Below are 24,542 nucleotides of genomic sequence, written 5' to 3'. Positions count from 1 at the left end.
TAGCAAGGGTGGTGGAAACGCTCTCAGTCAAGAGGATCTGTCTGCTGGGATGAGCTTTTTCTTCTGCATATTTCCTGTGGCTGTCTTGATTTCGATCCTGAGCTCTGCCTTTGTAAAATAACTGGAGAACAAGAAGTAAATAGTTCCGTCCATTTTAATGCTTCTCAAAGAGTTCTACGTGCTCCAGTGTTGTGACGATATAAACAATGACATTATGATTTCTGAAGGAAAGTCACCCACTACTTTGACTTTTGAGTGGCTGTTGTTTTACTTTCTTCATTATACTGAGTTGCATAAAGCCATTTTCACAAAATCTGCATTTTCTTTGAGTACATTCTCCATTGTGGGCAGTGTACACATGTCCTTTTTCCTTATCGCTAGCAGTCACTCAGAGGATCTGAGTAAAATGGTTACGTCTGTCCAGATTTATAAGGGATTCTTTGCCTTAGGAATGTGTTGCCCATTTTTTATATTGTTATTGTTATTTATGTGTATCTGAGTATGTGTCTGAGCAGGAGGAAGCCATGGGGTGGAAGTACAGGCGGTTGTGAGCTGCCTGATGCGGGTGCCGGGGATCACACTCGGGTCCCCTGCAAGAGCAGTGCATACTCTTGACCACTGAGCTGTCGCTCAGCCCTGGCTGTCAGTGTTGATAGACAGCAAAGGCTAACGGTCCTAACTTGAACTTTCTCTTTTGCTGCTATACTACTTCTTCAAGAGAACTTGCATTTTCTGCACATTAAAGACAATGGACATTTTATTCTGTTTTCCCATCCTATTCATTTATAGCCACAGTTTAGAAAATACCAAATGTGCCCAGTAACATATGATCAATTTCAGTGTCTGACTCTTACTTTCACATCAGAGTCCAAGAGGCAATTGCTGAAGTGGCTGCTGAGTTGAACCCAGATGGATCTGCCCAGCAGCAGTCCAAAGCCATCCAGAAAGTGAAAAAGAAAGCCAGGAAGATCCTGCAGGAAATGGTTGCTACTGTCTCCCCAGGCATGATCAGGTATTTAGGGGATGGTGGCTTGAGGCCAAAGCGTCTTTCTATCACTATTATCTTTCTATAACTATTGGATCTTCCTTTCCTAGCTGAAGGAAAACATGTGAGCAAAGATGTTGCTGTATTTCAGTGTGAAATCTACGTACTCAAATGTAAATAGCATGATAAAGGCTTCGATCTGCCTTTGTCCCTGCTGATTGGTAGCAGCTACTGTATTATGGGTGTCGCCTATTCTCCTCAGATGGCTGAGTCTTGTGTCCTACAGGGAGTGGTGCCTGTGTTAGAAGGGTCCTTTCGCTCACTAGTTTAGTATGACGTTCACCTTTGCCGGACTGAGTGCTTTCAGAGGAAAGTGTGTTCACAGTCCACAGCAGGAAGATACTCGTGTGAGCAGTGTCTGTATACATTAGAGTACGCATTCACAGTCCAGATACCTAAGTGCACACACATGAAGTCACTTACAAGTGCTTTTAGGTTGTGGACTCAAGCCGTGGGAGGAAAGTGAACCGTATGCAGATTTATAACATACACATGTTTGTCTATGTTTGTATGGACTCAAATGTTTATATTTCTTTCAGGCTGACTGGCTGGGTATTGCTAAAGCTCTTTAACAGTTTCTTTTGGAACATTCAGATTCACAAGGGTCAGCTTGAGATGGTTAAAGCTGCAACTGAGGTAAGGTTATCTGCTCCACCCTCTGTCTCTCCTGAGGGTGTGGTGTGCAGTTAGAGAGTCTCCCCTGTGCTGTCGGGATTCTGGAGGCTTTTGGGAGCATCCCACTTTGTGATAACTGCAGTTGATTTTGGGAGAGAAGCAGGGCCTATCAAAAATGTATAGGACTGCTTTTCTAAGTTACCTGGGGACAACCCTGAACACCGGGTCACGTAATACCTGTTTTATACACAGGGAGACAGAGATGGAGGCGTAGGTGGTAGGGAAACATTAACCCAAGTCACAGATAGTAAGTTATTTTCTTAGTTTTAAACCAAGCCTGGCTCCAAGAGCTCTGCTCATTTTCCGTAATGAAGACTGCGTCTCAGAAGAGGTGTGGTCGACTTGAACTTGTTGATTCTTCCCCCACTAGTCGCTGTTGTTGTAGTAGCGGATCTTATATCTGGATATGTAGGCCCTGGAGAATCACTGGAGCATGTTTGTAGAGAGTGAGTCATTGATTAGCCAGTGATGAGGGACCGTAACCAAATGCAGTGGCGAAGTGGGACTGACCGGTAACACCTGAGCTTTAAGGTTGGTGCCTCCCTCTGCCCTAGACGAATCTGCCGCTCTTGTTCCTGCCGGTGCATAGATCCCACATCGACTATCTGCTGCTCACCTTCATTCTCTTCTGCCATAACATCAAGGCGCCATACATCGCCTCGGGCAATAACCTCAACATTCCCATCTTCAGGTGAGATCAGCTTCGTTTGAAATTCAAGGTATTAAAAAGATTGTTCTGTCTGACATGTTGGACATGCCTTTAGTCATGGTGTTCAAGAGGCTGAGGCAGGTGGATTTCTGAATTCTAGGCTTTCTTGGTGCACATTGCAGGTTACCGGTCTGCCAGGGCTGTATAGTGAGTCTCTGTTTCAAAAAACAAAAAGGATTGGTTTGAATTTGGCACTTTTTTGTTATCTTTGATACATGTTATAAAAGTGGCATTAGCCCCTGTTTATTAGAAAACCAATGCTTCATTGTGTAGCCTTTGGCTGGTATACACTGTTCCTCACTGTATTTCTGTGTACGGGCTGCATGGTGGACTGTGCCTAGGCAAGCTTGAGGGGCAGTGTTGGTCAGGTGGATGGACGGCTGTCAGAGGAGGCTTAGGTGCTGGCCCTGTGGTAGATAAAGGCTGGCGACACTGGCCCTGCTGTTTTCTTGACCTCATGATGGAGAGATTCCGATGCAACCCAGGAGGTGTTTCTCTGCGTTCCCAGAGGATGCTGTGCATTCTACTGAAAGGCAGCAGTGTGTTCAAAGGCAGCGACTCAAGAGCAAGGTGTTGGGAATGTGGGGGTGGGCAAGCAGGTAAGGAGAGGCCAGAGCTGGAGGGGCAGCTGCGCGGATAGTGAGGGCTAGTTCAAGAGCAGCTCTGAGCGGAGGGTTGGTGTCTGTCCTGGCTTTGAACACTGATCTGGTCAGACCTGTATGTTGAGTGGCCATTTTAGAATTGAAGAAATTAATTTTGATTCTCTTGTGAGAGTTCTGGCAAATGCTGAGAGCTTACATCAGAAGTATAGCTGTGTTCTTGGGGAAGAGGGCAGAGGCTCACTAAAGGAATTAGTGAGCTAAGTTCCCAAGAGTCAGGTCTTGTCCACATGTGGAGCTCGGAAGAGGGTGTAGGAGACTGGATCTGCTCTAAGTCTGCTCGCTGAGGAGCCAGCGAGGACTGGGTGGAACTGAGAAATGGAACGTTAACTCCAAGCAGCGCAGAGCACTGAGGCCAGCTCTGTGATCTGACGTGACTTAGGAGGGTGAACACAGAGAGAAACTGTAGGGAGAGTTGGTGGCCTGGCAGGCGGAGACTCCTACAGTGGCATCCAGAGTCCTGGCCTCGCCCTCATGGTGCAGGGCGCTCTGTCCTGGTTCCCAGAGTGCTGCAGCTAGCCAGACAGATGTCATCAGCAGAAGTCAGTGGATGTATTCCATTGAGCATCAAGCAAACATGGACAAGACACATACAGTCCTCGCTATCAAATAGCTTGTTGTGTAATGGGAGCCCAGACAAACAGCCAGCCTACAGGAGGAACATGCTTTCCTTTCCCAGGACTAGAACAACCGTGTGGTACTCCAGGTATCTTTTCCCAGCACCAAGGGACAGAAGCTAAATTAAACATTATCAGCAAGGTTGACTGGGAAGATGGTACAGCTGGTAAACTGCTTGTAGGCTTGAGGATCTGAGGTGGGAAAAAGTGTGGGTGTGGTGTCTGCTTGTGATCTTAGTGTTGGGACAGGCAGAACCTCAGGCCTCTCTGGGCAGTCAGCCTAGCCTGTTTGTCAGGTTCCAGGCCGGTTAGAGACCCAGTGTCAAACTATAGATAGATAGGTCTTGGTTAATGACGCTTGTGGTAGTGCTCTGGGCTCACGTGCATCTACACATACACATTCACGCATGTGCACACACATACACACACAGAGACAGAGACAGAGAGACAGACAGAGACAGAGAGACAGAATGAGGAACAGACAGACACACACAGGAAGGCCTGCTCTCAGAACTAAGTTGTCTCTTCTGCTGGTGCTCTCCTGTGGTCGTTCCTCATCTAGTTCTCGTGAGGCTTTTATTAAGTGTCAGTGTTGATAATTTCTCATAATTGAGCGTTTCCTTTCAGGAGCTCATGCCAGCCTTTGCTCGGCTTGCCTTTCCTTCAGATACAGCGGACTATAGACAAACGTGTCTGTCCGTAGTTTTCTTTCGCCACATTTACATCTCCACAGTGACAGCACATCTCAGGGTACACTGTTCCCTCACTGAATTTCTTCTGAGAATTTCAGAGTGATTTTGTACTTCACCCACATCTCACCCTGACTTCCATATACAGGAGACCAGAGTACGTTAACATTTTAATATAGCATGGCTACTCACACCAGTGTGAACGCTAATGTCTGTTTACACCAGTGTGAACGCTAATGTCTGTTTACACCAGTGTGAACGCTAATGTCTGTTTACACCAGTGTGAACGCTAATGTCTGTTTACACCAGTGTGAACGCTAATGTCTGTTTACACCAGTGTGAACGCTAATGTCTGTTTACACCAGTGTGAACGTTAACATCTGTTTGAAGACAATTGCTCCATTTGACACTGTATATTCAGGAAATCTGACAAACTTTCAACTTCATATCTAAACTTTACAGTGTTGCAGAAAGAGTCTTGGGGTTGGCAGCAGAACTGTTTTGTTTCTCTGTGTGCAAATGAACCTAGGTTTTGGTTTTTTAGACAATAGGTTGGAAGAGGGGATCTGACGCCCTGGAATTATAGTTACAGAGGGTTCTGAGCTGTCTCATGTAGGTGCTGGGCATTGAACACAGGTCCTCTGAAAGAGCAGCCAGTGTTCTTAACTGCTGAGCTGTCTCTCTAGCCCCTGTTTCCTGTTTTATATTTGATTTTGGTTTGATAAAATTACTCTTCCCATGGGACCTCACTAGTTATTTGAGAGGATTTTCCTTAAAGGACATTGGTTCACTTTGCAAATCTGCCATGGGCCAGTGTCTATTTGTCTGAAGCCTAAGACAGACTCTTTGGAAAGAGTTTGGAGAGCATGGATAGGGTTTAAAAAACTTTCTTTTTATTGGTTAATTCTTTTTGTTTGTTTGTTTGTTTCTGTTTCCAAGACAGGATTTTACTCTGTCACTCTGGCTGGCCAGCAGTGTAGGCCAGGCTGAACTTGAAAACCCTGTCTCTGCCTCCTGAGTGCTGAGGATAAAGGCTGCACCACCATGCTCAGCCATTGATTTGGTTTTGACAGTTTCATAGATGTATGTAGTATATTCTGATTATTCCCCTCCTCAGCCTCTCTTATTTTTCTCTCATCTCTGTTAACCTTACCCCATCCCTACCAGTCAGCCCTTTCTCATTCATGGCTTTTACTTTTGTTTTCTTTTGTGTATGTGACCCATTTGTGTTTAATTTTTTAAGATTGATTTCTTTCATGTGTATGAATGTTTTGCCTGCATGTATGTATAAGCATCACTTGTGTGCCTGGTGTCCAAGGAGTTCAGAAAAGCATGTCAGATCCCCTGGAACTGGAGTTACAGATGGTTGTGAACCACCATGTGGGTGGTGGGAATTGAACCAGGGTCCTCAGCAAGAAGTAAGTGCTCTTAATTTCTGAGCTATCTGTCCAGGCTGTGAGCCATTTAGTTTAACCAAGACCACCCATCTGTGTGAACACTGGACAGAACTGTTCACTGGAGCCTGGAGGACTCCATCTGTGTGAGCACTGGACAGAACTGTTCACGGGAGCCTGGAGGACTCCATCTGTGTGAGCACTGGACAGAACTGTTCACTGGAGCCTGGAAGACTCCCACCTGTGTGACCACTGGACAGAACTGTTCACTGGAGCCTGGAAGATTCCCATCTGCGTGACCACTGGACAGACTGTCCACTGGAGCCTGGAGGACTCCATCTGTGTGAGCACTGGACAGAACTGTTCACTGGAGCCTAGAGGACTCCGAACTGCATGACCACTGGACCAACTGTTCACTGGAACCTGGAGGACTCCCATCTGTGTGACCACTGGACAGAGCTATCTACTAGAGCTTGACGGACTCCCATCTACATGACCACTGGACAGACTATTCACTGGAGCCTGGAGGATTCCCAATTGCATGAACACTGGACAGACTGTCCACTGGAGCCTGGAGGTTTCCCAACTGCATGAACACTGGACAGACTGTCCACTGGAGCCTGTAGGACTCCATCTGTGTGAGCACTGGACAGACTGTTCACGGGAGCCTGTAGGACTCCATCTGTGTGAGCACTGGACAGACTTCACGGGAGCCTGGAGGACTCCCATCTGTGTGACCACTGGACATACTGTTCACGGGAGCCTGGAGGACTGCATCTGTGTGACCACTGGACAGACTGTTCACGGGAGCCTGGAGGACTCCCAACTGCATGATCACTGGACAGACTGTCCACTGGAGCCTGGAGGTTTCCCAACTGCATGATCACTGGACAGACTGTCCACGGGAGCCTGGAGGACTCACCAGTGGATATATAACTGAAGGCAGTGACTCTCTACTTTTAAATTTAGAAGCATTCCAAAATCTTCAAAACTGTTTCATAACCTTTGAGGATGACATCAAATCAGAACTCCTTTTTTGGCTTAGAACTTCTGCAGCGGTACGCCAGAGGCTTAGAACTTCTGCAGCGGTACCCCAGAGGCTTAGAACTTCCGCAGCGGTACCCCAGAGGCTTAGAACTTCTGCAGCGGTACCCCGGAGGCTTAGAACTTCTGCAGCGGTACCCCAGAGGCTTAGAACTTCTGCAGCGGTACCCCAGAGGCTTAGAACTTCTGCAGCGGTACCCCAGAAGCTTAGAACTTCTGCAGCGGTACCCCAGAGGCTTAGAACTTCTGCAGCGGTACCCCAGAGGCTTAGAACTTCTGCAGCGGTACCCCAGAGGCTGAGGAATGGGTGAAGCGTGTCGACGGCATGAAAACTGAGCTTTGCATTTCCACTGTCAACATTCAAATGACACGGGACTTTTGTCTGCATGGACAGTGCTGTGGAGTAGCTTGGCATTTGAGTCTTTCCATGTTTCCTTCTAAGTAATTCGTGCGCTCTCTCTTTGTAGCACCTTGATTCACAAGCTTGGGGGCTTCTTCATCAGAAGGAGGCTTGATGAAACCCCAGACGGACGCAAAGACATTCTCTATAGAGCGCTGCTTCAAGGGGTGCGTATGGCCTTTAATTTCCCTCAGCGCTGTGGTGTTAGCCATCACAGAGCGATGGAGCTGTGTCGTAACTAGGATTTTTATAAATTTGTTCTTTGATTTGGGAGATGACTGGCCAGAGATGAGTCACCATTTTTTTTTTTTTTTTGTAATCTGCCCCATATGACTTTGGTGGGATGCTCTGTAGTTCTGGATAAGGGGAAATGATTAGTTAGTGGTGACGTTACATTTTCCCCTGTTTCGTCTTAAGATTCTGCTGTTCTAAGCGCAGCTGGATTGCGAGGTCCTAGTTCACGTCTGATTCTCTCCTGTCTCAGCACATAGTTGAACTGCTCCGGCAGCAGCAGTTCCTGGAGATCTTCCTGGAAGGCACGCGCTCCCGGAGTGGGAAGACCTCCTGTGCTCGGGCAGGGCTGCTGTCGGTGATAGTGGACACTTTGTCGTCCAACACCATCCCTGACATCCTTGTCATTCCTGTGGGCATCTCCTACGATCGGATAATCGAAGGCCACTACAATGGTGAACAGCTGGTAAGGAGCCAGCCCACACAAGGCCGTCTTTGCCTTTCAAACTTTGCTTTTATATTGAATGGTTAGTGTTAGATCAGAGTGGCATTTTGCTAACATGGTTTTTCTTGTTGCTTATCTGAAACCTGCCTGAATGGGCATGGTGAGCTGCCTTCATTGTGTCTGTCAGCTTGTGAGTGAGTCTCTTGTGTTTCCCTGGGCTTGGAGAAGTACGTGAACTCATACGTCAGTGCTGGCCTTGATCAAGGGATTGCAGGTGGAAAGCCACTTGTCAGTGAGCTGTGGTCTCCACTATGTGGGCAGTGTGGGTATCCATGCTCTCCTCTCTGAGGTCTATGGCTTGATTCTGAGCAAATTTCAGTGAATCCTGGGTCACATTGCCTGAGCAACTGCAAACTGATGTGAGAAATGGGATGGATCTTTTCAGCAAACTTTTGCCAAAATATGCCCAAGTCATAAATAAGCACTTAGATTGAATATCAGAAAGTCATCACCTGTGAACCTAGCACCCAGATGATGGAGTGACGTCAGGGCCCCAGAAATCTTCCCATACCTTTCCTCTTAGTTTCCTCCAGGAGAGCCGCTTGTCCAGCCTCTTGCAGAGAGATTGGTTTTCTGCATTGCTGAACTTTATACAATAATAATTAATAATAATAATGTTATGTGGTTCTTTTGTATCTGATTACCTGTAAGCTCAGTCACTTGTGAGGCTCAGCCTTGAATGCAGTTCAGACCCCACAGGGGAGATGTTCCACTGTGTGAATAAATCACCCACAAGGCTCTTTAGTCCAGCGCATTTCTCCTGGAGCTCGCTGGGTTCACTGTGGATTGTGTGTGTTGAGGAAGGGAAGTGCTAGCTGTAATCTAAGGGTACTCGGTTTGTAAGCCCGCCCCGTCCATCAGGCATATCTCCCAGATGGCTTCGCTAGCCGACCACTCTGAGCAGCAGTGTGCGGTACCAGAGGGCCGGTTTGTTGACTTAGTGTGGAAGTCTTGGGCAAAGCATGTGCTTCAAAGTTTGTGCTCCAGTGTGTCAGAATCTGGAGGGTTCCTGGCTACTGAAGGATTTAAGGATAGCGGACTGATGGCGCTCGACAATTTGTGCCATCACTGTGTGTGCCTCGTGGGATGACTTGTTAAGCAAATACTTTTTTTTTTTTTTTTTTTTTTGCTTTTTCGAGACAGGGTTTCTCTGTGGTTTTGGAGCCTGTCTTGGAACTAGCTCTGTAGACCAGGCTGGCCTCGAACTCACAGAGATCCGCCTGCCTCTGCCTCCCGAGTGCTGGGATTAAAGGCGTGTGCCACCACCGCCCGGCAAGCAAATACTTTCAAGTGTCTCATTAGTGGGAAGGCCACTGTGAGACTGGCTGGCATCCCCCACTTTGGAGAGCAGTTTCCAGGACATTATGTCATTTTGTCCTTCTCTGTTCTGAGCTGTATCTTTGTGAGTTGAGGGAATGCGTTCTCAATGTGCTCGCATTACATTTTTCTCTTTGCTCAGTTTCCTCCCCTGAATGACACAGCTACATCTGTGAGCATCTTTGAATACTAGGCACTTTCTGTCAGGTTTCAGGTAAAGCAGTCAGGCCTGTCCAGTCTATGCCTGTGGCTCACATGATCCCAGGGTAGCTGTGAATGTGGCCTGACCCACTTAGAGTCAGAAGGTTGACAACCCTGACTGCCAGTCACTCACTTTTCATTCTTTACATATCATTCTTCTTATCAAGGTAGGATTCAAGTTTCTATGAAAAAATTATTCTAAGCCAGGCATAGTGTCTCATGGCTGTCTCTGAACAGTTGCAAGGGGGCAGGGCTGGAGGATTGCAGGTTTGGATATCATAGTGAGACTGTCTCAGAAGAAACAGCATCACACCAGAGCACCCTCCCCTTCCCTGCTGTATTTAGGGCAAGCCCAAGAAGAACGAGAGTCTCTGGAGCGTGGCGAGAGGCGTCATCAGGATGCTGCGGAAGAACTATGGATACGTCAGGGTGGACTTTGCACAGCCATTTTCCTTGAAGGTGAGACAGTCTATGGAAGCCCTGGCCTGAAGCTTGTGTCCACAGTTCCTCTTAACTGCTGAAGACGAAAATACAGTTTATATGTTGTTATGAAGGGTTTTTTCTTTTCTTTTTATTTTTCCAGGAATATTTAGAAAGCCAAAGTCAGAAACCTGTGTCTGCTCCCCTTTCTCTGGAGCAAGCACTGTTACCAGCTATTCTTCCTACAAGGTAGGGTGTTCAGCCCCTGTGCTAGCCCACCTGTTTGGGAACTCTCCTTCCTGCATTGCATGGGGCAGTAGGTTAGCGTTAATTGGAGCATGCTCCTTCTTGTTCCATCCTCAGTGCGGTGATAGTCCTCTTGGTTTGATAAAGATGTGGGAATGCTTGTGCTTGTGCTCTCTCCCTTACCCTCTCTCCCTCTCTCCCACTCCCTCTCTCCCTCACCCTCTCTCCCTCACCCTCTCTTTCTTACCCTCTCTCCCTCTTCCTCTCTTCCTCTCTCCCTCTCTCCCTCTTCCTCTCTCTCTCACCCTCTCTCCCTCACCCTCTCTCCCTTTCTCTCTCTCCCTCTCCCTCTCTCCCTCACCCTCTCTCCCTCTTCCTCTCTCTCCCCCCTCTCTCTCCCTCTCTCTCCCTCTCTCTCTCCTCCCCCATCTCTCTCTCCCTCTCCCTCTCTCTCCCTCTCTCTCCCTCTCTCTCCCTCTCTCTCCCTCCCTCTCTCTCCTTCTCTCTCCCTCTCTCTCCCTCTCTCCCCCTCTCTCCCTCTCTCTCTCCTCCCCCATCTCTCTCTCCCTCTCTCTCTCCCCCTCTCTCTCCTCCCCCATCTCTCTCTCCCTCTCTCTCTCTCCCCCTCTCTTTCTCTCTAAAGGCTTTGTATAATTTTGTGTTGAACCTTTTTGTGAATCTTGTTAGATGACTTGATATATATACCTTAGCTGAATTTATTTGGGGATCGCTTGGGTTATGCATATTGTGAGTAAGATTTATAAAAGAGTGTTAGATAGTATTGAATTTACCAGAACTGAAAATACAGTGTAATTTAGAGCCCTTCCTTTATATTAGGTAAGATGTTGAGTTTTCAGATGTTCTAAAACATGGTCTCTTGCTTCTTGCATTCTTTCTGTCAGAAGTTTGGGTGATGTATTAATAGACTGTTTAGTCATTAATAAATAAAGTATTCTGTCTGGAAAAATGCATTAGGCTCTACATTATAGAGGAAAACAACCCAGAGAAATTATTTATTTATAATTTAAATTTAAAATATATGATGATCAGAACTATTCATTTAGAAGTTAGTCCTATATTTTTTGCATAGGGCTGGGTGTGGTACATGTCTGTCACCCCAGAAGTTGGAAGACAGGAGGAGCATTGCAAGCTTGAGGCGGGCCTAGTCTGTGTAGGGAATTTTAGCTAGCCTGGCAACAGAATGAGATGCTATCTCAAATCAATCAATCAATCAATCAATCAATCAATCAATCAATCAATCAAATAAAGCTGACGTGTAGAAGACTGATTTTACAAATCTTTTAGACCTAACGATGCTGCTGATGAAAGTCAAGACACATCCAGTAATGAGTCCAGAAACGCAGTGGACGAAGCCTTCCGAAGAAGACTGATTGCGAACCTGGGCGAGCACATCCTCTTCAGTAAGTCGAACGCCACACTTATGCACAGGTCACAGGGCATGTGGAGTAGTGTGGCCGTGCAGGCTGGGAGTCTGCTCAAGTTACTTTCTCGTGAGTCCGTCACCTATTCCATAGACTGATAGGCAAGAACCTGGAAGGAAGGTGACAGCGAGGGGTGGGTGGGTGTCTGAAAAATACCCAGAGGTCCTTGTGCAGCAATTCTCATGGTTTTGTCAGGATGATTGTAGATCCTTTTGCTCATAACTAGCCTGAACTATTGTATGGCATGATATCTGGGCTTATAGTTGGGTGTCTCTTTCTCCTCTAGCCCCATGCAGATTTTATCTCAGTAAATGTCGAGTGGCTACCCATCCTGCAGCTGTTTCAGCTGTGGGGATGCAGATGAACCTCCAGTGGCTCTGACAACTTCTGCTTTTATCCTGGAATAGTTGTGCACAAATAGTGCATCCAGACTAACTCTGAGCAGAGGGTGAGCCGGCCACCTTCAAGTACAGCATTCTGCTCTTGAAAACCTGAGCATAGATAGTGCTGTGTTGTCCCGGGGCTCAGCTCTTGTTGGCTCTCCTGTTTCCTGGGCCACTTCTGGTCAGATTCTCATCACTGCCTGTGAGCACTGTTGTAGAGAGAGGGTCCCTTCCTTCAGCTCGAGTCTCCCATTATCCCACTGTGGTTGCTGCTTTTCCTACTTGACTCCCGGCCAGAAGATTGTGTGTGTGCTATGTGGATGGAATTGTGGGCCTCACACGTTCTAAGCAGGTGTCTACCCATGAGCCGCCAGGCCTCCAGCCCAGAGAACTTTTCTTAAGAATATGTGACTGTATCCCACACCTCAGATATGGATGCCAAAGCAGATTCTTCGTAATTGTCAAAGGAAGGCAGAAATGAAATAAGTAAGAAAAGCCACCTTCTGATAATCAGTGGTGCTGATGTCTAGTCCCTGAAAATATTTTGTGGCCTTGAATTATTTTCTATTTATTTTACATATTTATTGGTGTTTTAAAGTTTTTCATAAATGTTTTTCCTAATGACTGTTAAATGATGCTGGATACATTGCAAACACTGGAGGGAGCTGTAATTGCAAGTGAAGTATTTCTAAATCCACTGTCATTTCAGAGGCTCACAAATGGCATCTCTGTTTCATAGTTCTCTAGATGATGATAATTTTCTACACACTCCAAAGCAAAGTGTGTTCTAGATGTATCTCTGTGTCTCCTCCCCACTTCTCTGGGCCACAATGAAAGAGGAAATGCAAGTGTATTGAGCATCCTTGCTAGGGGTGTCTACCAGGCCTTCAGCCTGTTTCTTGCAGCCCAGTGAAGGTCTCCATATTTTAAAAATAGAGACTCCAGAGTTTGGGAATTCACTCCAAATCAGGACATCAATTAGTGTGAAAGTTAGCCCTAATTTTGTGACTTCAAGTCTACCGTTTCCTCTCTCTTGTACTTTCATTTTTACACATGGAGTACAGAAGAGGGAAATGAGGCTGTAGCCCACAGCGTGCCGAAGCACATGATGGGAGGGGGGCTTAGAGTTCCAGATGTGCCTAACCTCATTGTCTGTCATAGAATATGTCTCATGGGTAGTGGTTGCTCCATTGTACCAGAACACTGGCAAATCCAGTTATATTTCCATTGTAAGTTGCAGCTATAGGAAATACAGTAGAAGATATGGTTAGCTCCCTGCTCCTGTTTAAAGCCAAGGTACTTCCAAGGTCTCGCGTAAGTTAGAGCAAGGCCAACTAATGTTCTCTTTCTTTCCAGCTGCTAGCAAGTCCTGTGCTATCATGTCCACCCACATTGTGGCCTGCCTGCTCCTTTACAGACACAGGCAGGTACGTCCGGTGGTCCTGGTGGTCCTAGGAAGCCTGGGTGTGTGTCTGCCTGTTTTAGGCTGAGGCAGTGAGATGAACAGTGGCAGAAGCAGGGCGTCCTGCCCAGAATTCACCAGCCCAGTGAGGGAAGAAGTTGCATGAGATTGAGCCAGACTGTAAACGTTTAGATCAGAAGGATGCTCGCTCGCTCTGGTGTGTAGTTAACTAAAGTAAGGCATATTTCAATGACACACGGTATGCATTCTGCTGGAGAAGTTCCAGGGAAGTTGCTCTGTTTGTGAGAGCTCCCTCTGCCCTCCCATCATAGGCTTGTGGAGCTCTGCTGTGGGAGAGTCCTTCGTATTCTTTGTCACGCTCTTGACACCAGACATGGGGTCTGTATGTAGGCACCAACTAAACATTCGGGAGGCGAGTGCTTCAAGCGGGGTCCTCCCTGAGCACTGATCGCGACTCTCAGACTGTGTCTCCTTCCCTTGGTGGTCCCTTGTGCTCAGGGTTTGTGATGTGCCATCTGCCCTGACATCCCTACCGCTTGCCTTGCTGGCCTGGGCCTGTTGCTGTGCGTACACGCTGGACAGCCACAGTAGGAAGAAAGTCTGGGAGATGAGACTTTCCGCTGTCACAGTCCACTTTTGTCTCTCCGTAGGGCATCCACCTCTCCACATTGGTGGAAGACTTCTTTGTGATGAAGGAGGAAGTCCTAGCTCGTGACTTTGACCTGGGATTCTCCGGGAATTCGGAAGATGTCGTCATGCACGCCATCCAGCTCCTGGGGAACTGTGTCACCATCACACACACTAGCAGGAAGGACGAGTTTTTCATCACCCCCAGCACAACTGTCCCTGCAGTCTTCGAACTCAACTTCTACAGCAACGGGGTGCTTCATGTCTTCATCATGGAAGCCATCATAGGTACGTTAGCCGGCAAGCGCCCTTGTTTGAGGGGTGCACCACTGTAGCCATGGATTGCCTTCCCTGCACTGTGGGAGACCAGACGACCTGACCTGCTCACGGAGTGGGAGTCTGTGGAGTTTTGCTTACACTTCTGAGGCTTCTGCAGACCGTTGGTTTTGTTAATAGGCTTTAATGGTAATAGAAGGGCCACCCGGCACTGATGACCCTGCTGTCCCTCACTGTTCCTTGTGTTTCCTCAGCCTGCAGTCTGTATGCTGTTCTGAGTAAGAGGGGCTCGGGAGGGTCTGCTGGTGGCAATGGCAGCTTGATCAGCCAGGAGCAGCTGGTGCGGAAGGCAGCCAGCCTGTGCTACCTTCTTTCCAATGAAGGCACCATCTCTCTGGTGAGTGAGGGCTCCGCCGTGCTCCCTGACCCTTTCGTATTGTTTGTATGAACACATAAAGTACCTTTGCTTTTCTCTAGAGAGCTTTTGTCCTGTGGCTGCAGCTTTCTGGTCCAGTCTCAGTCTCAGTGACTACTAGCATAGCTTGGCCTTGACTGTCTTGGTTTGTCTGGCTGGGTGCCTAGTGCCCTGGCTCTGAGACATGAGAGACTGCTGGCAGTTCTCAGTCAGACCCCAAGTTACTGCTCAGTGGCTGTGCAGAAGGTGCTGTGTTGGTGTCAGTAAGGAGCACACCCAGTGTGGATGTTGGAACCCAGATGATAAATAGGTAGAGAACACCTCAGCTTACACACTCAGGGGCTCAGCAGTGTGAGTGGTCCCCTTATCACATCCTTACACCAGTCGGCGTTAAAATGAGTCTACGTAGTAAGCAGATTTTGGGTACTCAGAACCAAGTAGAACCTATTTTTGCACTGTGTTACTTTTTTTCTCTCATGTGACTCATGATTGGACATTCACGAGTGTGTGCATTTTGAATGTGGTCGTCTTGAACATGCTCTTTATGTGTGTTTGACACTTGGGTGGCAGGATCAGGAGGGGTGTGGGCAGATAGGGCTTCTAAAGTGGGCCTCGTGTTTTCTATGGGTCTTTCCCGGTACTGGAGTGCTGTGTTTCTTGTTCATTATTCGTGTGAACTGCCTTCACTGTGAGACAAAGGTTCCCAGAAGGTCTGGGCAGTTGGTCCTTCCAGGGCTCATCCCATTCAGGGCACTGGGCTCCGGAGCTCTCTCTGTAGCTGGGACCACATAAGTGCGTGGCCATTCCTGGGAAAGGACCCTTCTCTGGCCTTATCATGACTATTTATCAAGACGTGGACATCAGAGATCCTAGGACTTTGTCAGGGTGGAGGAGGCGGTGGAGCAGAGGGGCTGACAGCCACTCTGAAGCCTCCAGGAGAAGGGGAGGCCAACTCACCTTTAAATGACTTTCTTTCCAGCCCTGCCAGACTTTTTACCAAGTTTGTCACGAGACAGTGGGGAAGTTCATCCAGTACGGCATTCTCACGGTGGCAGAGGTGAGAGCGCACCGCCTTGATTGTCTCTGCTTAGCTGCTCCCTCTTCGTTTTCCTTTCCTACCTACTAGTTAATTTAAACTACCACTTACCTCAGCTACTAAAATCCACTTGCTGTATGTATTTATGTCCAGATGATAGAAAAGGGCAGTAAGAATGGGGCACAAGGGTCTTGGGATCGTTTACTATTTTGATTTCTTTTATAAGTGGTATTTTCTAAATTAAAACAATACTTTGATTTGATTCTCTGACATCCAGAAGTTGGTTCTGGGATGAGACAGGAAGCATATCACTTGTAGCTCATGCGTAATATTTTTATCTTTTGAGATTCGGGTCTGCCCTGATAGAGTCCATGTCCTTCAGAGGGACTGGGAAGCAGCTCTCTGTTCGGAGAGTGTAGCCCTCCCCGACACTCCATCTGTCCTTCTCCCCTGCAGTCTCCCAAGGCTGGAATCAGCCTGAGGGCTGTGCCGCAGGGAAGGTTGAGGCAGGCTCTGAGAAGAGATTGCTCTGTCGGGGTTGATGGGTGCTTGGTTGTGTGCCTCGGCATGTGTTCTTACTGCCAGCCGTCTTCCTGAGACAGCAGGATGACCAGGAAGATGTCAGTCCTGGCCTTGCAGAACAGCAGTGGGACAAGAAGCTTCCAGAACCTCTGACCTGGAGAAGTGACGAGGAAGATGAGGACAGTGACTTTGGCGAGGAGCAGCGAGATTGCTATCTGAAGGTACTTTGTGAAGGATTCCGGGTGCACAGCAGCGGAGCGTAAAGTTTATGTTACAGCTGGATAACAGGGATGGTGACTTACTCAGTTCCAAAGTACTTGTGGGCCAGCGCTAGCCAGCTCTGGTAAAGTCATTTAAATTAATGCCTTATGTTGTCAAGTTTGGGGACTGGTAAATGGAAAGGGAATGGTATTTGAAGAAAGGAGGTGACTTTCAGCACCTCCAGGAGATGCTCAGGTGGCACCTGACGTCCATCTACCCAGTGTCCGCAGGGCAGACACTTAGGCACGCCCTCTCTTTCAGTTTGGGTCTTACTAGTTTCCCATTGGACAGTGGTCTTGCTTCATGCACAGAAAAACATAGTTGCTGTTCCCTGTGTTTTGCGTGCATGAGTGGCTGTTATGCTTGTGTTGCAAACCCTGCAGGGCTCAGCCCCAGTCCAGCTGTTCTCAGCGATGAGACTTTGTTACAATGTTGTCAGTCGATTGGGACGATTGCTCCAGATGACTGCTGAGTGGACCCAGTCCTCAGGTCCTGCGGAAGGAATGAGCGCACTGAATGAGCGCTCAGCTGCTCTTTCCAGTTAACCTGTGCTGGGGCAGCCGGCTCTGCTTTCCTGTCCCTTCTTGTGTCCTCACCTCCTCCCTCACTCTCTCAGGTGAGCCAGTCCAAGGAGCACCAGCAGTTCATCAGCTTCCTGCAGAGGCTCCTGGGGCCCTTGCTAGAGGCCTACAGCTCTGCCGCCATCTTCGTCCACAACTTCAGTGGTCCAGTCCCCGAGTCTGAGTACCTGCAGAAGCTGCACAGGTACCTTCTCACCAGGACAGAAAGGAATGTCGCAGTCTATGGTATGTGGAGTCATTGTTTTGGCTTCTTTTAGAACTGTTGCCCTATTATATAAATGTGTTAATTTTGGGAAGTTGGGGAAGATGCAGAATTACGCTGACCTCATTCCTTAGACCTGCAGGACATGTCATATAAATTAAGTGGTAGTCGTGTATTCTCTGTCTGCCTTTTTGCAGTTAACATGTGTGAGAGCCATACATGTTGCTGTGGTTCTGTCTGCTATGTAGTCTTTCACTGTACAAGTTCCACTCCCTTTCATCTTGCTGTTGATCGGTACTGGGCCATTGGCAGTGACGAGCTCTGCGCCCGTCTGCATCCAGGTGCCAGTCACCACAGCTGAGCGCATGCCCTTGGCGTGTTTACAGGACAGTCAGCGTCAGGGCCAGAGCGGGGTAGAGATGGTTAATCCCATCGTGCCTCTTAGGGACACCGGTCCTGGGCCCTTGGCAAGTTAGTGCAAACGGGTTAGAATTCTTGTTTCCTGATCTCTGGACTTGAGCGAAGCATCCGCGTCACTGTCCTTTTTTGGAGTTTTACAGACCATCTTGTTGGATTCTCACAAACCCCTGCGAGGCAGATGCTCTGTGTATCTTCCCTCTCCCCCTGACTCTTTTTTCTCTCTGTTTTCCTTAGTAGACGATAGCACAGGTTTAAAGACCTACTTACTAAGTAGGTCATTTGAAGGAGGCCGTGGGAGTTGCCAGTAGCAGTAGGGAGCTTGCTCCAGTCTGGACTTCTGCTTCCACACTCTGTCGCCTCCAGTGTGTGTGCTAGCCTGAGCACTGACAGGGCCTTGTTGTTTCTCTGCAGCTGAGAGTGCCACCTACTGTCTTGTGAAGAACGCTGTGAAAATGTTTAAGGACATCGGGGTATGTGTCCACCACTGTGCTGCCCTTTTGTCGTGTGTCTCCAATCTGTCGCTCTCCTCTGTGGGTCCAGAAGAAGCATTTTCTGCTGGACTGACTGGGGATGCATCTCCTAGGGGGAGGTTGGGGCAGGGCATGTGGAAGGCATGTTTGATTCTGCAGGTTTCACATTCATCCCCAAACTAGAAGCAACAGCCACTGGGCAGGCTCTGTGTTAACTGTTCCACAGTCTGTTATTTTCTTGCATGTTTACCAGCTTTGCTAAAATTAGCCTCAGGTTTCTTTACCTTCGTGTATGATGCGCTCCACGGAGCTGCACGTGACCTTTGATAAGGCTTTGTTTCTGACTTTAGTTGTGAAAGCCAAGGCACTGACTGAACTTCCTCCAGAAACCCCATCTCGCGCTTCCGGGCTTGCGGCAGACCCACAAACCTACGTGCTAACACCGAACACTCACACCTCCACACCACGTTTCTGCGGACGTCCATCTGCGGCCGCTAACAGAGTGCCCCCTCACCCCGGTCCTTTCTTGACTTGTGTCTTCTCTTTCCTCTCTTCAGGTTTTCAAAGAGACCAAGCAGAAGAGAGTCTCTGTTTTAGAACTGAGCGGCACTTTCCTACCTCAGTGCAACCGGCAGAAACTCCTGGAGTACATTCTGAGTTTCGTGGTGCTGTAGAGCTCTCTCAGCACCTACGGCGAGGGAGGGGCCGCTGACAAGGGAGTCTCTGCAGGCTCCAGTCTGACCCAGAGCGGCAGGTGTCCTGGTGTGGCCCGCCTGCCTTACCCAAGGAGACCTCCAGGAAGCTGCGTGCCTTCTGCCCACCCCGTGGACCTGCGCTCTGCCCAGCATCGTTGCAGTGGCCTGCGCGGAGCACTCGGGGCCAGTGCCATGTGTGATTCATGATCTCTAGGTCACTAGGGGAAATCTCAGTAAGTTATTTTGGAGTTTATTAAAGATTCACATTTTAAGTTTGACTTTTAAGGACTAGTTACTGTGATGGACGTAGAGGTGTCTGTAGAACTGAGTCCTGTACAGTATGTAATAATGTTTCCTTTAAAGTAATTGGGTCCATTCTCCGTCTCCCTCTTACCATCTTACCGCTGTCAGAAGAGCTCTGGTGTGCTTTACTAAGGAATGACTCTGCCCTGGGCTGGCAGTCTCAACGTGCGTTTGAATGGCTGCCTGGAAGCAGACGATACTGTGTAAGGCAGGAAGTGAGGTATGGTGACCAAAGGGCCAGTGCCATGAGGTGAATCTGGTTGGCAAGGTGAAGCTGCGCTTGGCCAGGAAGGTGGCACGGGAGGCTTTTTGTTCACTGACAAAGTGCCATGGAGTTAATTTCCAGCAAGTGCTTAGAGTTGCTGCTGTTTGGCAGCTGTACCCTTCCTGCCCTTTAAGGGCAGGCATCTGTGCTTCTTAGGGGCCTCCAGCCAGTCAGCTTCTGTGCTGGTTGTAGCTCGGCTGGAGGGTTTCCAGACACTGCGCACTCGCTGTCTGGATGACTAGTACTCAGATGGTGTTCTGTGCAGCCTGTGTGGTGTGCACAGTGACCCTACTGAGCGGCAGACAGTTGCAGCCTTTGTAGATTTTAAGCTCTGAGAAGACTCCTTGGTTCTTTAGACATTTGTATGAGCTACATACCCAAACTCCATTGCCACTTAAAGGCAAATAATTATGAAAATTTTCTGTTTTCAAGGGGTAGGTGCCTTTTTGTGAGCAAGGAACATAATTGTTGGTTACTTGTGGTAATGATGGCGGTTTCTTAATGATCATGTGACAATACAATTTCTAGCAATCTACTGTCCATGTCTCTATGATTTTATGGAATAGGAACTTTTCTGATGAGTGTTCCATAGATAATTTGAATTTATAAAAGTATTAGGGATGAAACTTGTACTTTCCTGAACTTGAATTTTTAACACTAATAGTATCCTACGAGAGACGTGTATGTTGGGGAGGTGGGATCCTGCCTGGCATCACACAGTGCATGAAATGGCTGGTTTGGAGCTCAGAGCAATAATGCTGTGCTGTGCTGTGCTGGTCTCCGCCCTTCGCAATTGTGCATGTCAGATCTCCTCTCCTCTGCATCAGTTCCCTGTCCATTGTAACTGTGGGTGTGCAGTGAGATGTTCACCTGTTGTTAACGAGGATGGACTTAGAGGATACCCAGAGAGTCTGGCTTACTCTCTTGGGGACACCCTTCTGGTCAGCTTTTGCTGAAGGTGGCTGCAAAGCTGTGGACCTGACCTCCCAGTGGGCACTGCTGCCCTGCCTGGCACCTGCAAGCAGCTGCTGCTTCTGCAGCCTGCAGAGAAACACGCGCTTCCCTTGCCGTGGCCTCCCTTCCGGTCAGTTTCATTTTAGGGGCTTCAGTTGACGCGCTGTTGCCAGACTTAACTCACTGTGAGATGTGTGCATGCTTTTGTAATCAACTGGTGCTTTGAAACCTTTCTTACGGAGGAGAACTCTCAACCAAAGTTATGCTCATCCCAACAAGCTGACCCTTGAGTTAATTTAGCACAACTCATTCTTCAGTGCCTCGTTAGGAAGAGAAAAAGCATCACGATAAGACTGGCAGGTAGCCTGTTGGCTAATAGAGACGGCCCCTTGTTTTCAGCAGTGGGTGGCTTCCCCGGAAGATCAAACAAACTCGGTGCTTGTGTATAATTTATTACAGTTTACTCTATTGCATTTCTGTCAAACTGAAATGCATGCCCTTCAGGGGAAGACTGTGAGTCAAGTTAAATAAATAAAAACCTAATACTAAGCAATATGAAGCTGCACTTCTTTTTAAATGAGGCTAACCCAAGTAAATCAGAAAGGGGAGGGAGGAGTATTTGCTGTTGTGATCCTATTGAACCAAGTGCTTAGGGGAGTGCAGCCAGGGTGCATGCGCTGTGCCCTTCCTGGCTCTGCTGAGCCTTGGCCATCATGAGGGTGAGTGCAGAAAGTAGATATGGGGTGGCAGCGAACGGGAGCTGGGACAGGAGTTCCTGCACCCTGTTTCCCTGTTCTGAGATGTGTGTCTGGGTTCTGGGGTACATGGGACACTGCAGCGCACTACACAAGCCTGCTGAACCTAGGATTTCCCAAACTGTTCTGACCTCAGGACCTCTCTCCCCTCTGGGGCGCCTCACTGCATGCCATGGAAAACATTAATTAGTTCTTTAAGCAGACCAGTTGGTCACAGACAGTGGCGCCAAGGCAGAATTTGCAGACTTTTGTTACCATCCACGATGCACCGAGTAAGGACGTTATTTTTCCTCGCTGGAAAGCGGAAGCACAGAACATTGGCTGGAGTGCTTTCCTTTGACGGAAATCAGCTACCTACGGCCCTGGCCTTTTAAACTGAAAATAGAATTAATACAAGGATGAATTGGGGGTAAATAATAAAGGTTTTAATTCAGATCTACAAGAAAACACTGCACAATTGAATGCAGATTTTTATCCTTAGATAACTGTAGTGTTTTGAAATGATCTTTGACGTTTATAAGACTTACTATGGGATGTAAATCTGTTTTTTTAACACTTTTTAGGAGCTTGAGAGTTGCCATCTGGCATTTAGTTTAGCACAAGCAATGACTGCTTCTCGAGACTCTCGGCCTTCCTTCCCAACAGCTAAAGGGCTAATTGTCTCTATGGAAGGTGTTTGTTACAGTATTTGCCCATTGTACAACGTACACGAGATTGTTCTGGAAAGAATTACTACTGTAGAATAGCATTGTATGATTTTGTGAATGGCACTGCCTTGGAAATGTTGGCTGATTTTTATGCCTGATGACGGTGTATCCTGAGAAGCATGGGAATGGATTGTTTTAATAAACCAGAAAAAAAACAACCAACCTGTCGTGGGATGTTATTTTAACTGTGTTACATTTGTTTCTGCTGCTTTTGTTAACAACGCAAAGATGTGTTAAATTTGTTTGATTAAATACAATTAATCTGGGGTCAGGAGGCTGAGTCAGCAACTAGTTGACAGGAAGTGGTAGGGAGGAACTAAGTGTAGCAAGATTTTTCAATGGGAACTGAGCAGAAGGACGCCCCCCTTTCCCGGAGACACGAACAAGGAGAGAAGTTAGCTATTTACTCAGCCGCTGGGAGCGCGCAGGATTTCTCCTCAACCTTTGTATCCTGAGTTCTATGGAAGGAAGAGATCTAGGTTAAGTTCCTTAGCAGCTGTGGTAGAGCCAGTGCCTGGGGAGACAATTCCTGCCTGGCTGCTGGTAGCTGCTGAGTTGCAGCTGCCGCTTGAAACAGTTGCTGAAGGCGCAGCCACTGTCTTGCAACAACAACCAAAAACCCCAACTTATTTATAATGTCTTGGATTTATTGCTAAGAGTTTTCTGTTATTCAGTGTATGATGCTTGCTTGACTTCATATAGAACTTTATTAAAATGCTGGTTTTGTAACCTGAGATCAGCTTGTGAGTCTCCCAGCCCTGACTCTATCGGCTCACATCCCTTCAGCATTGATGAAGCACGTGGAGATGGGGATGCCCGCCCACATCGCAGAGATCTCTCTGGGTCGCAGTAGATCCCACCAGTGTGCCTTTCCTCATTCACCTCTCATGAACATTTAACGTTATAGAAGTACAGCGACGTCCTAGGCTTCTCCCCTAGTTATAGTAATTGCTCAACAACATTAGCTTATTTTTTATTTAAGAATAAAATATTTCCTTCATGAGAGTTCAGATATTTTGTAGCTCCTCTGAGTGCATCCAGTGGTAGCTGCCCAGGCCTATTACTGGAGATGGTAGTGGTCACATGCATGACAATGATGTACCTCCCTTTTGAGTGCCCGATGTGGCTTCCAACTCTGGATTCAGAAGTTCTTAACACCTGCAGTCACCTTCCAGCCTCATTTGTGTTCGGCAAGGACATTCTCTTCCACGGAAGGCATGGAGTTGACTTGATTTGGGAAAGTATGTCTAACATGGACAATGGAACACAGCCATTGTGGTTAGCGTGGAATTCAGTTTTTCACTTCCAACATCTTTGCATTTGGATGTCTCTCTATGAAAATGTATTTTGCTTTTCTTTTTTTAAAAATATTTATTATGTATACAATATTCTGTGTGTATGCCTGCAGGCCAGAAGAGGGCACCAGACCCCATTGCAGATGGTTGTGAGCCACCATGTGATTGCTGGGAATTGAACTCAGGACCTTTGGAAGAGCAGGCAATGCTCTTAACCTCTGAGCCATCTCTCCAGCCCCCGTATTTTGCTTTTCTTATCTGTTCACTCAGGGTCACCTTCAGTGATTGGTTCTCGTTGCTGTTTTAATAATAAAATCTTAGCACCCAGAAGGTAATTTTACAAAACATTGAGGCTGAAAGGGGGTAAGAGAAATCAGTCAAGGGGTAACCGTATGTCCTGTTTACATCTTGTCAACTTGATGTTCCCTCCTGGGAAGAGGGAGCCTCTACTGAAGAATTGCCTCTACCAGGTTGGCCTGTGGCTATGTCTGAGTTGTCTTGAATGATGACTGGTGAGCGGACCCAGCCCACTCTGGGTGGTACTGGAGGTGGTTCTGGACCCTGTAAGAAAGCTATTAACAAACAAGCCAGCGAGAGCTAGTCAGCAGCCTCCACCTGCGGGTTCCTCCTCCAGTTCCTGCCCTGGCTCTCAGCCATGGACGGTGACTGGAAGAATCAGCTGAAACCAGCCCTTTCTTCTCCAAGTCGCTTTTGGTCAGAGTGTTTATCCTAAGAGGGTGAAACTAGAATAGAGTGCTGTGTGCAGTCGTGGGGATCTACCTGAGCTGGGATCTCAGCTGGTGGAAAAGGCCAGGTGTGGCTGCAAATGCTTGTGAACCATCGCTGTAGAGGGTGGAGACAGGAAGATCGCTAATCCTTGCTGACTTCCGTCTAGGTCCTGGTTCAGCGAAGGCCCCATCTCAAGGAAAGACACCCAAGGTCCTCCCCTGGCCTGCACACGCTCATCTGCACAGATGCTCATATACCAAACATGTCCACTACGTGCACAGACACAAACGGGAGTGTTTGGATCTCATGACTTGGAGGAGTTGGAATATGGTGGACACTGACCATGGGATCTCTGTAGTCAAACCAAGTGCCACAGACAGGTTGCAGCTTCCATGATGCATCCTGGATGGAGCACCGTCATGAAATTAACTGTAAGAACTACAAAACAGGATTGAGTGCTTTGCTACATAAGGTAATTCCCTGGCAAAGTCTTTTGTCATATGAACCTCAGCACATATACAAATTAGTTAATTCTTACATGGCTTTGGGCACATGCTTGAATTCACCCTTTTATAAGTGGACCTAACAGAAGTAACTGGCAGATGAGCCCATGGAAGTGTCCCGGAAAT

The 24,542-nt window shown here is 47.7% G+C and overlaps 1 protein-coding gene across 13 annotated transcripts in view; it reads left to right on the top strand.

Moving 5' to 3' along the window:
• Gpam (glycerol-3-phosphate acyltransferase, mitochondrial) overlaps positions 1-22,047 on the top strand; it is a 61,636-nt gene extending 39,589 nt beyond the window's left edge. For 12 of the 13 annotated variants that reach the window (XM_075974407.1, XM_075974416.1, XM_075974411.1 and 9 more), the window contains 16 exons: positions 866-1,012; positions 1,585-1,681; positions 2,275-2,411; positions 7,300-7,399; positions 7,717-7,929; positions 9,832-9,945; positions 10,070-10,155; positions 11,458-11,573; positions 13,334-13,404; positions 14,051-14,315; positions 14,558-14,700; positions 15,698-15,775; positions 16,357-16,497; positions 17,154-17,343; positions 18,152-18,210; positions 18,768-22,047. In XM_075974407.1, the coding sequence (XP_075830522.1) occupies positions 866-1,012; positions 1,585-1,681; positions 2,275-2,411; positions 7,300-7,399; positions 7,717-7,929; positions 9,832-9,945; positions 10,070-10,155; positions 11,458-11,573; positions 13,334-13,404; positions 14,051-14,315; positions 14,558-14,700; positions 15,698-15,775; positions 16,357-16,497; positions 17,154-17,343; positions 18,152-18,210; positions 18,768-18,884 (2,074 nt within the window). In that variant the 3' untranslated portion in view covers positions 18,885-22,047. The remainder of the gene's footprint in view (positions 1-865; positions 1,013-1,584; positions 1,682-2,274; positions 2,412-7,299; positions 7,400-7,716; positions 7,930-9,831; positions 9,946-10,069; positions 10,156-11,457; positions 11,574-13,333; positions 13,405-14,050; positions 14,316-14,557; positions 14,701-15,697; positions 15,776-16,356; positions 16,498-17,153; positions 17,344-18,151; positions 18,211-18,767) is intronic. The other variant, XM_075974417.1, reaches the window with a different exon arrangement.
• The last annotated feature ends 2,495 nt before the right edge of the window (positions 22,048-24,542 follow it).

Source organism: Microtus pennsylvanicus, chromosome 5 (genome assembly GCF_037038515.1).
Source record: "Microtus pennsylvanicus isolate mMicPen1 chromosome 5, mMicPen1.hap1, whole genome shotgun sequence".
In the NCBI taxonomy this organism is placed as follows: Eukaryota; Metazoa; Chordata; class Mammalia; order Rodentia; family Cricetidae; genus Microtus; species Microtus pennsylvanicus.
The sequence above is the reverse complement of the archived record's forward strand: the minus strand, read 5'-3'. Positions and strand labels throughout refer to the sequence as shown.